At 40.5% G+C, this 13,813-nt stretch overlaps 1 protein-coding gene across 3 annotated transcripts in view; it reads right to left on the bottom strand.

Moving 5' to 3' along the window:
- Positions 1 to 13,813, bottom strand: part of KIF5C (kinesin family member 5C) — a 120,133-nt gene that overhangs the window by 18,508 nt on the left and 87,812 nt on the right. For all 3 annotated transcript variants that reach the window (XR_012641416.1, XM_074967323.1, XM_074967325.1), the window contains exons 15-21: positions 13,646 to 13,792; positions 11,199 to 11,387; positions 8,926 to 9,043; positions 7,409 to 7,485; positions 4,045 to 4,154; positions 2,925 to 3,026; positions 1,098 to 1,158 (exon numbers count right to left, since the gene is read on the bottom strand). Coding sequence is in view for 2 of the 3 variants with exons in the window: in XM_074967323.1 (XP_074823424.1) it covers positions 1,098 to 1,158; positions 2,925 to 3,026; positions 4,045 to 4,154; positions 7,409 to 7,485; positions 8,926 to 9,043; positions 11,199 to 11,387; positions 13,646 to 13,792 (804 nt within the window). In the remaining variant the exon portion in view is untranslated. The remainder of the gene's footprint in view (positions 1 to 1,097; positions 1,159 to 2,924; positions 3,027 to 4,044; positions 4,155 to 7,408; positions 7,486 to 8,925; positions 9,044 to 11,198; positions 11,388 to 13,645; positions 13,793 to 13,813) is intronic.

Below are 13,813 nucleotides of genomic sequence, written 5' to 3'. Positions count from 1 at the left end.
AAATACACCTAGACCATCCCTGACAGGTGTTTGTCCAACCTCCAGTGATGGGGATTCCACAGCCTACCTTGGAAGCCTATTCCAGAGTTTAACTATCCTTACAGTTAGAAAGTTTTTCCTAATATAAAACCTAAATTCTCCTTTTTGCAGATTAAGCCATTACTTCTTGTCCTACCTTGAGAGGACATGGGACACAATTGATCATCTTCCTCTTTAGAACAGCCCTTAACATATCTGAATACTTATCAGGTCACCATCAGTCTTCTGTTCTTAAGACTAAACATACCCAGATTTTTTAACATTTCCTCATACATTAGCTTTTCTAAATCTTTTATCATTTTTGTAGCTCTCCTCTGAACTCCGCAATTTGTCCATATCTTCTTAAAGTATGGCACCCAAAACTCGACACAGTACTCCACCTAAGGCCTCACCAGTGCCAAGTAGAGTTGGACAATTAGGTCACTTGTATTGTAATCAAGAAGAAAACCACTATTGTTTCAACTAGCCTTTTACCTCTTCCAAAAGTCTTGTATATTACACAAAGCCAAAGTAAAAGAGTTTCATAAGAAGATTTCATAGCACTGATCTGAAGACAGAACTAGTTCTTCAAAAGAAGTGTCCTTTCAGTACGGATTGCAGAGCATAATGCATTTTATACAGGATTATACTGATTGCACAGTGACAAAGTACTAACATCTCTGAGAAATGCAATTTAAATTTATTAATTTAATACATTAGTTATGACATATTAAATCATAAATATCAAGTATTGAAAAACTTGTAAAGTGAGCCATTTGAGATGAATACATGTAGGATCAGAAGTAAACAGATTAGTAAAATAGCTTTAGGAAATTTAGAAATAAGGTCTAACCTAGAGATGGGCAAAAAGCGGGTTGGTTCAGATCCTAAATTTATTCAAATCAAGTTCAAGACAGAAAGACAGTTTGGAAATATACTACTTTTAAAAACTTATTTCTCACCTAAACCGGTCATTTTCTTGCAAAAACACTGTAGGCAACAAGCACACATAAAAAGGCTGGCAACAAATCATTGCCCTAAGCCCTTGCAAAAAAGCTGATGTTTTAGTTATAACATACCACAGTTTCCTCCAGCCCTTTAAGATCTTCTCTTGCTTGTTCCCTTTTATCATTAAGCAGTCTAAAAAGAGAGATCCTTATGTAAGCCAAACAACAAACCAAAATCATGAAAATAAAAACATGAAACAGAATAGCATCAGTCAAAGTTTTCAGATTTGGGTGGAACATTTGCACATCTGAGTAAATGCACATCTGCCTGTTTGCATGTGCAATTACCCAGCTGCACACATACATGCAGGCTTTTTCAGCAGTAATGACTGAGCCACCATCTCCATTTTTACATAGATCTCTTTTAACTGTATTTGAAAATTTAATCTTCTATATTTTCAGGGAAGTCTGAGAAAGAGCCCAAATAAGCAACTAGTCGGTTTTCTTAGTGGTGGATTGTTTGTTTTTATAGTACAATAAGCCAATCTTCAATCTTGAAATGAGCAAGACATTTTCAGTTTATCTCCTTGCACAAGGTAACAAAACCGAGCTCTGAAAAGCTTATTCTGGAATATACCAAAACAAAAAATAACCATGACATAACCAATATGATGTGCCCTGTAATTTGTAGGTTAGCCTGGTTATTGGGATGGTGTCTTCTGTATGGGGTATTTTGGTGTAAATATTTCTCACTAGGAGACAATCTGGGATGAGTCGGGCAAGAAGAAAGACATGGCTCAAGATGGTCAGCTTCCACTTAAGAGTTGTTAAGGGACAACACCATAAATATTAGCTCTGGTGACGCAGGCATGGTCCTGGACAACCTACAGAATTGGCCTGACCAGGATGGTTCAAAGCTGGCCAAGACTTGAAGTAGCCTCCTAGAGAACAAAGAATCCTTGTAGGGTTAAAAAGGACTCTCCTGAAGGTGTAAAGAGGGAAACCAGACAGACACACTCAGACTGTACAGGTGTCTGAAGAAGCTAGGCTACCTCAGTTTCCATTATGGGATGGTAATACTTTAGGTAAGATAGACATGTTTACATGTTGTTGACTTAAAATCCACTTTTCTCTAATGTTTTGATCCAGTTGTTAAAAATGCTTTGTTTTAAGAAGGTTGCTGGTCACTAGGGGCAGGTCTTCACCACCCGCCAGATCGGTGGGTAGTGATCGATCTATCAGGGATCGATTTATCGTGTCTCGTCTAGTCACAATAAATCGATCCCCGAACACGCTTCCCATCAACTCCGGAACTCCAGCTGGCAAGAGGCGGAAGCGGAGTCGACGGGGGAGCGGCAGTGGTCGACTTGCCACCGTCGTCACGGCCAGGTAAGTCAACCTAAGATACACCGACTTCAGCTACGCTATTCAGCTACCCCCAGTGTAGACCAGGGCTATGTCACTTGTCCCTGAAACCCAGCTAGATCTGCTGAGTGATATTCCATCTTCTGTGGTATCTATATGGCCTTCTCCATTCCCATAGTATCCAAGCACCTCAGTCTTTAGTGTATTTATCCTCACAACACTTCTGGGAAATAGGCAAGTGCTATTATCCACATTTTACAGATGGACAAATGAGGCAAGACAGGCAAAGTGACTTGCCCAAGGTCACACAAGAAGTCTGTTGGCAGAACAGGGAACTGAACTCATGCCCCCAAATCCTAGGCCAGTGTCCTAACCACTGTACCATCCTTCCCCTCTAAGCGGCGGGTATACAAAGGGCAACAATCTAAGAATGGAAGAATTGTGTGATTTCACCCCAAGACAGATAAGGCCTATCACCTGAGCAGGTGCACTCAAAGAGATCAGAAAGGGATCAGAGGTGCAGCTAGCTCATAAGTATGACAATATACAAGAAACAAAGCTTAAAGAGATCAGAGAAGGAGACTGCAAACTTACATGAGCTTTTCCAGCTTCATTTCTCTTTCCTGATCCTCTATTTTCAATTTATCATAATCGGAGCTCAATTTCTCTTGTTCCAATTGCAGCTTCTGGTTCATACTGAAATGAGAAGGGGAGAAACCTATCCAGCTTGATACAGACCATTGTAGGTAAAACACTTAGAGAAACCTTCACATCCAGAACAGAGTTACCCACAGAGAATGAACCTGCAGTTCCGCTGAAAAATTCTTGTATTTACACTAACCATGAAGGATCATTAACTGGAGTAAAAGCCTTAATTTAAATATCTGGGGGAAACAAAACATACAAACATCTCTTGTCCCCTCCCTCCACATACTCTTTTTATACCTCAAGGGCACAACCTGTACTTCCAAAACTTTTCTGTTTTCACATTTCTCATTCTCCTATTATCGTGCCTCACCCCTTTTATAAATGCAGTGGAAAATATGAGCATTACATTGGGATGAGACAGATTTAATTATTTACAGAACCAAGGATATAGCAGTAAGAAGCACAGTGCCCCGCACTGTACTTTACATCATAATTCTATTGAGAGAGAATTCCAGTGCAGAATTATGCACTAGAAGTACAGACGTGGCTTCAATATGTTTTCGGGGTACTTCATTAACCAATACATAATGAAACTGGTGATGCCAAGAAAAAACACCCCAAGTACTGTAACAGGAAGCAGCTGGAGTTTACTGGCTAGTAGTTGTTTGAAGAACCAGAAAGGCTGTGGCAGGACCAGTGACCATAACAGGTGTTCAGAGTCTTTATTTTTCCAATTTGTTCTCATCCACTATTTCTATTACCTATAAGCCTTTAGGCATAACATTATTCTGTCTTTCTTCCTCCCCTCCACAATTCTTTTTATTGAAGTAGATATAAAATAAGGAAAAGGACAGTTTAATCCATAATATTCTATACTTTTCTGTCCCTTTATCTTCAAATCAGTACAGAATAGTTATATAGGTACCTGTACATGCTGGTTTCTAAGGCCAGCTAGTGCTAGTAGAACTCTTCAGATACATAGGTATGGATGGAAGAACAATCTTACAATGTCATTAGAACAGTACAGAAACGGGCTAAATGACAGGAAAACAATGAGCAAGCATACTCTCGGATTTCATCAATGATTTTCTGCTTCTCTTCAATCTCATCTCGTAGCCTGGACAGCTGTTTCTGGTGGGCTTCCCTGTGACTCTCCATCTGTTGCTCCAGCGCTTTCTGCAGTTTGAAAAACAGAAACAGTGTATTTCAATAGTTTATCTGCTTTTACTAATGCCTAATCCTTTCTTTTCTGTACATACGAGCTAAGTCAAACCTATAGTTTTAGATGTAAAAACTAAATCACAGCAGAACATTACTCAATATACTGATTTACATAGACAGTGGTACCATCTCTTGCACCAAGTGCTTGATTCATGACAATGCAGCTGTCTTACGTGGGGAAGCCCTGATTTCTTTTTCTGTGGCTTTGAAAGGAACATGTACAGGAAGATGCCAGGTGTCTGTTACTAAGCATACCCCAAGAATTACAGCTGCTCCTGCCCTCTTCTATACCATTGTACCCATCTGTTTACCAGGAAAATCTTTTTACCGCTGTAGTTGTGCAGAAGAACACCCAAAGGGGGGAAAAAAAAACAGCTTACCCATGACACTACTGCTGAACTCCTGAAGCTAAAGATATTTCAAGTACTTTGGAAAGCTACATTTTTATTCTCTCTCTTTTTGGCTTGATGTTACATAGGACTTTTTTCCTCACACCAGCCATGGAATAATTCTGCATGGCTATTTATTTTAATCATTAATTTAGGTTTTTGAATCAGAGGTCAAATTCTTGAAGATCAGTTACTATCCCTGTTAAATACAGGATTTTCCCCCCACTTCACACAAACTGTAATCCTCATCAAAAAAAGTAACAGTTCTCTACATTATTGCTTAATATTTCCTCCTTGCATTCTACTTGCAAACAGGAAGGATAAATATCAGAAAATGTGTTTTGGCTTTACAATTCATTAGGTCATTCTGAGGAGGAGGTACTCAACATTCTTTCCAGATGATTGGGCAATTGTTTATATATGATCTGGCCTTTTCTTATTAAATTCCAGTATAAAAACCACATTGATCCACAGGGCCTGATTCACCACTTAACTAATTTACTTCAATAGATTTCCACTGGTATTAAACTGAAGTAATGCAGAGGTGAATCAGGCTCATTTGTGTGTGTGTGTAGGTAAGGAAACCATTTCCAATTACGGGTGCTATATTAGGCATTGTGGCACCTTAGAGACTAACAAATTTATATGGGCATACCCTTTCGTGGGTTAGAACCCACTTCATCAGATGCATGGAGTGAAAATACAGGAGGAGGTATAAATACATGAAAGGATGGGGGTTGCTTTACCAAGTGTGAGGTCAGTCCAACAAAGGAGGTGCTGTAGTCATCACGACTATGTCGGAATATGAACAAGAGGCTGCTAGACAACACTCTCTGACATGTTTCAGAGTAGCAGCAGTGTTAGTCTGTATTCGCAAAAAGAAAAGGAGCATTAGTGGCACCTTAGAGACTAACCAATTTATTAGAGCATAAGCTTTCGTGAGCTACAGCTCACTTCATCGGATGCATCCGATGAAGTGAGTTGTAGCTCACGAAAGCTTATGCTCTAATAAATTGGTTAGTCTCTAAGGTGCCACAAGTACTCCTTTTCTTTTTACTCTCTGACACCACATTCTACAGGCCATTACCCTCTGACTCCACTGAGGATTACCAAAAGAAACTACACCATCTGGTCAAGAAACTCCCTAAAGAAACACAGGAACAAATCTACACTGACACACCCTTACAGCTCCAACCGGGGTAGTCTATCTGCTACTCAAAATCCATAAACCTGGGAATCCTGGGCGCCCCATCATCTCAGGCATTGGCACCCTGACAGAAGGATTATCTGGCTATGTGGACTCTCTTCTCAGGCCCTACGCTACCAGCACTCCCACCTATCTTCGAGACACCACTGACTTCCTGAGGAAACTACAATCCTTTGGTGATCTTCCAGAAAACACCATCCTGGCCACTACGGATGTAGAAGCCCTCTACACGAACATTCCACACAAAGATGGACTACAAACTGTCAGGAACAGTATCCCTGATAACATCACAGCAAACCTGGTGGCTGAACTTTGTCCTCACCCACAACTATTTCACATTTGGAGACAATTTATACCTTCGAGGTCAGTGGGACTGCTATGGGTACCCCCATGGCCCCACAGTATGCCAACATTTTTATGGCTGACTTGGAACAACGCTTCCTCAGCTCTCATCCCCTTACACCCCTACTCTACTTGTGCTACATTGATGACATCTTCATCATCTGGACCCATGGGAAGGAGGCCCTTGAGGAATTCCACCAAGATTTCAACGATTTCCACCCTACGAACCACCTCAGCCTGGACCAATCCACACAAGAGGTCCACTTCCTAGACACTACAGTGCTAATAAGCGATGGTCACATAAACACCACCCTATACCAGAAACCTACTGACCGCTGTACTTATCTACATGCCTCCAGCTTTCATCCAGACCACATCACACGATCCATTGTCTACAGCCAAGCTCTACGATACAACCACATTTGCTCCAACGTGAAGCTGCAGAACTGGAATTAATTTCCAAAGTGGATATCATCAGATTAGGCCTGAATAGAGACTGGGAGTGGTTGGGTCATTACAAAACCTAAACTTAAATTTCCCCAATACTAATTTCTCCCTACTGTTACTTACACCTTCTTGTCAACTGTCTGTAATGGGCCACTCTCTTACCACTTCAAAAGAGATTTTTTCTTCCCTTAGTATCCTGCTGTTAATTGATTTATCTTGTTAGACTGACCTCATACTTGGTAAAGCAACCCCAATCCTTTCATGTATTTATACCTGCTCCTGTATTTTCACTCCATGCAACTGATGAAGTGGGTTCTAACCCACAAAAGCTTATGCCCAGATAAATTTGTTAGTCTCAAAGGTGCCACAAGGATTCCTCATTATTTTTTGCTGATACAGACTAGCACAGCTACCACTCTAAAACATATTAGGCACTGAATTTCTTTCCTGGGTTCAAATGAAGAAGTGGATTTACTAAAACCTTTTAAATTCAATTTGTACAAATCTTTCAACTGAATCTTTTCATCTTTTGAAGTTAGCTCAACTTCCAAACCATCCACCTCCGATATTTTGGCTAGAATGTACACCCCAGCTTTACTTAAGTGGCTTAACATTATCAAGCTCTTCCCTTTCAAATCGGGAAAGTCACTCCTACGTGGCATGTAGGTTTCTTAATGGAAGTTTATGGCTCTGATAGATTATAAAAGTTGGTTAAAAATTATTGGGCACCATGTGTGCATCCGAAAGCAGAATTTGGACCTAATTGTCAATTTGACAAGTGTTCTTGGTGAGAAACAATCTATAATTGTGGCCTGCAATGCTACCTTCATTTCCTCTGCATCCTGAAGCAGGGTCAGATGCTCCTTCTCTTTATCCTGGAAGCTGACTTCATGCATTTTTTCTGTTAATAGTTTTTTAAAAAAAAAAGTTAAGAGTTAACCAGAGACTTATTCGACACACTGAATCTGAGACCATTAAAAAAAAAAAAAAAAAAAATATCACTACAACAGCTTTTTCTTTCCAGAAGCAGACAGAGAACTTCTGCGCTCACTTCAGGAATATCACATATTACCCATCTCTGATATGTTTTTAACGGTAACAAAATAAATGGGCACACTAACAGTCATTTGTTGAAAAAGACTCACATATGGCTATGCAAGGCTCTATGTGAAGTGACATGTGGATAACCCATCCATCACCTTCTCCACTTATCACCAGGTCATACCCCCTCCATATACCTACAACTCCTCCCCATTCCCAGCATCCTGATGTCTACTTGTGACCCTTCCCACTCTCCTTAGGCCATGGTGACTTCCATCCTTTTCTTCTACCTTTTCAGAGGATCCAAAGCATCTGATGCCACACTTACCCCTAGGAATAGATGGGGAAGCCTGAAGGTGGAGCCAAAACTTGCCAGAACGTTAAATAATGAATTCTCTGATACAGGCTGCTGCTCCTGGAGTCCGAAAGGACCCCCGACAAGGAATATGGGGTGATGTTCTGGTTGGCAGGTGTATGGTGGAAATCAGGACCCATTGTGGCAGTGTGTGCTACAGAGGCTTAAGGACACTAGAGAGAACTGCTCTTTCAATAAATTTTGCATATGTTGTCACAAAAACCTAATTTGCAATCCATAAAATGAAGCCCATGTATTTGAAGGATGTAACATAGCAGCTAGGAAAGGAACATTTCACCCAGGATTAAACAGTGAGCAGTCTCCCCAGTTGTAAGCAGGCAACCCACAGGGCTTGTATGGGTCAGCAACTAGGGGGATTATTCCAGCTGGACTGAACTCCAAGAACATTACAATACCATGGAGGGCCTGATGCTGTTTCCACTGCATGAACTAGGCTGCTGTGGCTTAGCTTTCATAGCAAGCACAGTGTGTACTGCAAGTCACTGAACTGTGTGACAGTGACTGAGTTGTACTGTCCTAGGACTGAATACTAAGCATGCAGGACAATTTATTAGGAGGATGGAGGAAATCATTTGTTGTCAAGTTTTCACATTCAGGCTTCCCAATAGTAACATCCATGCCGCCTCTTCAGAGTTTGCTTTTGCTTCAAAGAGACCCTGAGCAATGCCTAGGATTAGGCAAACAAATTAAAATCCCGACTATCCAATCTGGCTCAGCCATGTCATCTTTCTAGAAATGGGACGAATTAATGGCAGGTGGGCAGGGGCAACCATTATTTGCAAGGAAAGCCACAACAACATGCAGGACCCCCAGAAGGTTGAGAATGTGCCCGTTGGACAGAACTCAATTTTCTAGCCTGTAGAGGCAAAAAGTCTATGACTAGAGGCCCCCCCACAATTAATTATCCTATTTTCAGTACAGTACCTTGAGCACGCAACTTGGCCAGCTCTTCATTAAGCGAGTCTTGTGACTCTTCTAGGTGCCTTCTCTTCTGTTCCATATTTTGCATGTAATCTGTAAGGGACTTGATCTTTGCTTCATGCTTTAAAAAAAGTGAACAGTGAGCAGATATAACTGGTAAAGTTTGTAATTTAGAAAATCAGGTGCTTTCTTCCTATAAAGATTAGGGACGTGTGAAACTCTCTGCATCCAGAGCTACCTACTAGGAGCACGTGCCTTACAGGATCCAAGATAGATGTAACACCAACACAATCTTAATTCTTTGTGGCCTGTGGTTAACACGATGCAGCATGACAGGGATTTCCACAGTACCATAGGGAATGCAGGACCAGCTTGTTATCAAACTGCAGCAATATTTTAAAGTCAAATTCACTTAACATTAGGATGGAATATATAATTGAGTGGCTTCCTGGACATCTCAAGCTGTACTGCTAGGAAACCAGATGTGTTGGTCAATAGCAACACTGATCATTTGCTCCTATTTTTTGTTAGCACATCTTTAAACAAGAAAGGTCACTTTAATTAATAAAAATAGCAGCTCACATTTCAAAAGTAAAAAGAACAAAATATATTTTATTTTGAAACAAATTCTATTCCTAATTTCTGAGTTAAGAGGGGCCTGTGTGGGAGCTATTACAGTTCTACTGATGAAATTATTTCATTTTAAGAAGACCTGCCTCAGTATGAAGAAGAGGTCTAGATTTTTGAGTTCACATTATATTTCCGCGTTAAGGGCAAAAGCTTGAAAGGTGCCAAGTACCTCCTAACCTTAGTGGGAGTTGAAAGAGTTCAGCACCTCTCAGGAGTGAGTTCTCAATTAAAAGTACATGTCAAATTCCACATCTATCATGGTGACAGTCTGCTAGATTTCTAAGTTTGACAAGAAGTGTTTGGAATACTCATTCCCCAGTGTGGGGAATTAGAGCAACACATGGCAGAGAGACTCAGTTTTAAGGGCTCAATTTAACAGTCCAAACCTCTGTTAACTGTTACTAAGTTTCCTTCTAGGCTTAAATACAGATAGAGCCTCAGCATGGTCTTATTCACAGGGCTCCCAGAATGACAAGAAAAAAGTTCACAGGCTTGAAAGAATTAATCTGGTTGGTTTCCACACAGCACTAAAAGCATTCAAATGCCAAAACAGAGATATGGACCATCAATCTCAGCACAGTAGTGAGTTCCACTCCCACTTCTGATCCTGCCTCATTCAATGGCCTCTGGCAAGTCACTTAACCATTTTCATCAGATTCTCTATCTTTACAGGGGTGTTGAGGGGAATAATTAGGTAACATTTGTTAAGTGCTTTGGACATGAAAAGTGCTATGTAACTGTTAAGTATTACCAGACTCCGGTATAAAATTTCATTGATTAAAAAAAAGCCCTGGGATCAGATCATTCATATGCATGGTTCGTTTCACACACTTCTGAACAAATGATCTATCCAGTCACAAATTGGTCTCATGTCTTTCTGGAACATTTAGAAGCATGTAACAACTTCTGCCTTTCCTCATCAAGATCTACAGCAAGTTCAATGGCTTGGAGAGCCACAGCAACTGCAAAACTGGGCCTGTCCCTACTTATATTTTAATGATAAACTCCAGTTTTTTCAGACTAAGTGCCAGCAAATTATAAGTGGTGGCCTCACAATCCCTCCCCACAATCAGGGAACATGGAGATGACCATGTGGAATCAACAAAACCCCACCATATTGGCAATAGCTGGTATTCAGCACATTTCCTTTCCTTTTTCCCCTTTAGGATCACAAAAAGTCTGACCCAGAGGGGAATCCTCCAAGCTCTTTTTCTGGTCACACAACAGCCACCAGGAAACCCTGCTGCTCAGAATTATATGGTACCATTCTCCATAGTTTTAACAGTATCATTTCATATACCATACTGTAGATCTGCTAATGGAATGAATGCCTCTCCAGGCATGTTTTACGAATGAGCTGGATATTTGTTAATTTCATTTGCATGTCATTTTTTAAGTTAAAGGCACAGTGTTAAAGGTATAGAGTTGCAGAAATAAAGTTGTTTCTTCAGCAAGTGTGGATAAGCTGTACTTTACAGTATGAGGGCGACAGAAATCTACAGCCAAGCAGGCATGCTCTCATCACTGAGAAGTAGCATGTTTAAGAAGGTGGGGGTGGAGGCAGGAAATTTCAATGAAGAAGAGGGTAAATCAGTGAGACTTATGCCAAAAAGAAGAGGAGGAGGAGGAGGAGGAAAGAGGCATACTTGTGAGATGAGAAGCTGGCAGGCTGCAAGTTCCCTCTCACTGGCATTCATCTTCCTGTTGGAGTCTATCTGGGCACTCTCCAGCTGCTTGCTGCGGTTCACCAGAGATTTCACCTCAGACTTCATCTTACTGATGTACAGCCGTGCCATAGTGAACTCCTCCTCAATTACCCCATTCACATCTGCTAACTAAACACACAAAGAGTTGCATTGCTTAATACAGGCTTATAAAAGAAAACAGCCAATGTAGAAAACTTTCTACTAGTGAACCAGTTGTCTAGAGCTAGGGAAATCTCAGTAATACACAGCAGAACTCACAAGTCCTGGGTATACCAGCTCGGATTTTTTTCCATTTACATTCCAAGACGTCGTATCACTCAACTTCTCAGAAACTTCATGGATAAAAGTCAGACAAAGGCCAAAAATTAAGTCTTCCTGCTCAGATTATAACCACTGATCCAACATTAAAAGTGGGAATAATTTAGAACACTTGCCTTAATTGCAGTGACACATTGCAGAAGAGTTTTCCTATGCCGCTGGACTGGCCATGAACCTCCCTTTTTAAAGCGACATTATAAAGCACCCTCAATTGTTACTTGTTTACATTGAAAACTGTCCCGTAAAGCCCTGGATTCTTAATTAGTACACAGCCTCCACTAAATGGTAAGCATCTATTTTCAAGTACTGTACCATTTCATATATAATTACATGGCCACCAGGGGTTGCTGTAACATCTTATGCAAGATTCACTCTTGTGCTATTGGAAAAAAAATGGTTAAAAAGAACTTCCAGATCAGATCACATTAATTTGGACAGAGCTCCCTGTAGTCTTATATCAGCCCTAGATTTACTGGCTATTTGGATCAGCTGAAAACTGAAATGGCATGACAGTTTATTTAAATATTGCTTATTTTGAGATTGTAACAGCTAGATTTCCAGAATTATCAGATATTTTAATATCAACTAATACACTGAGGAACATTCAGAACCTGTGGAATCCAATGATAACAGCAGAATTCCACAAAAAGAAAAGGAGGACTTGTGGCACCTTAGAGACTAACAAATTTATTTGAGCATAAGCTTTCGTGAGCTACAGCTCACTTCAGAATTCCAGGTGCCCAATTTTCTCACCATTCATTGAGCCCGGAATTCCTCAAGCAAGCATGGATTTTCTCTCCCTCCCATACCCAAACATGCCTTCTAGCACCTCTTAAATGAACAGTTCATACTCCAGGAAATAATGATGCAGGATGTTTCATAAGAAACACATTGCCAGATAAATAAGGATCATGTCCTTTGTAATCAGAGAGGAACTGAGCACTTGCAAATCCCATTGACCTCAGTGAGAGAGAAGCAGGTGCACAACAACTCTCAGGATCAAGTCCAAGGGGTACAGTATATCATGGCCAGGGTATCCAGAGGCACATAATGTTTTTTATCGTTTAAGTACGGGGAAAGAGTTTAAAAAGTAAGATGCCAGCTCCAATATTCCAAGTGAAGCAAAGAGGAGAAAGTTAGTACACTAAAAAGACAACATGAAACACTGCTTAGAAATAGATCTGTCTCATGCAAACTTGCCGGAAGGGTCTAGCAACTAGACAGAACATTTAGTTTCAAAAGAAAAAAGTGACATGGCCAACAGCGTAAAGAGAATGTGTACATGACCTACAGTGAATAGTCTGTTTAAACGGATGCACAGGTTTAGCCAATGGCCATTAAAATACTATTTCCAATGGTTGGAATTTCCTTTATCTACAGTGGGAGAAGTGAGAACCTTGAAGAACGTGGCCAGCTGTCTGTATTCAGAGGAGCCAGTCAGCATGCAAATTTCAGAGCACTGAGTGGCTGAAGATTTCAGGTATCTCCAGAATCATCTCCACACCCAGGGTTCTACTGTGTCAATAGCATTAGTTTATTTTCCACTTTGTTATTTCACAGAAGAAGAAACCATTAATAAGTTTCCTCTCCTACACTGGCTATAGTCAGGCATATGCTACAGCAAGGCTGACATTTATTGGGTAATCAGAAAAATTCACCAATGCTGGAAATTGACAGACTTGAGTTTGTCACCAATACTTTGATTTCCCTGAAAATTTGTGAAATTTCTGAACTCAGCCAGTGTTTAAATGGTAAGCCACAAATGTTTCTCCTCACAGGACTCCGGCCTGATCTGCTGAACAGGTGCTAATACAAATCCTTGACTTCTCAAGAACAGAGCACGCCCATCACAATAGATTGCATAAGCTGCATGGTGGTTTTATGACCTAGAAAAACATCCACTAAGACCAAAACAAAATTATTTTAATTCGTGATCCAAGGAGGATTTAAATATCAGACTACAGAGGTGAAAGGTTGGGGTACCCAAAGGTTGTAAATACCCAAACCACCCATCCTCAGAACTACACCTTCATATTCTTTTGAAAAAAGCAATACAAGATCTGGCTTACTGTTTTAACATCATTGGTACCAATGATTCCTCCAATCTCTCCCAAATCTTTAAGCAATAAGTTCAAGATCTCTGTAGCTCTCTTTTTCTGATGATTGCTGAGTTCTTGCAATTGACCCAGCTCTCGTTGGGTGGCTGTCAAAGCTGTCTGGAAAAGATTTAAGAGATG

The sequence above is a fragment of the Natator depressus genome, chromosome 11 (assembly GCF_965152275.1).
Source record: "Natator depressus isolate rNatDep1 chromosome 11, rNatDep2.hap1, whole genome shotgun sequence".
NCBI classification, from domain to species: domain Eukaryota; kingdom Metazoa; phylum Chordata; order Testudines; family Cheloniidae; genus Natator; species Natator depressus.
This window is presented reverse-complemented; position numbering and strand designations above follow the sequence as displayed.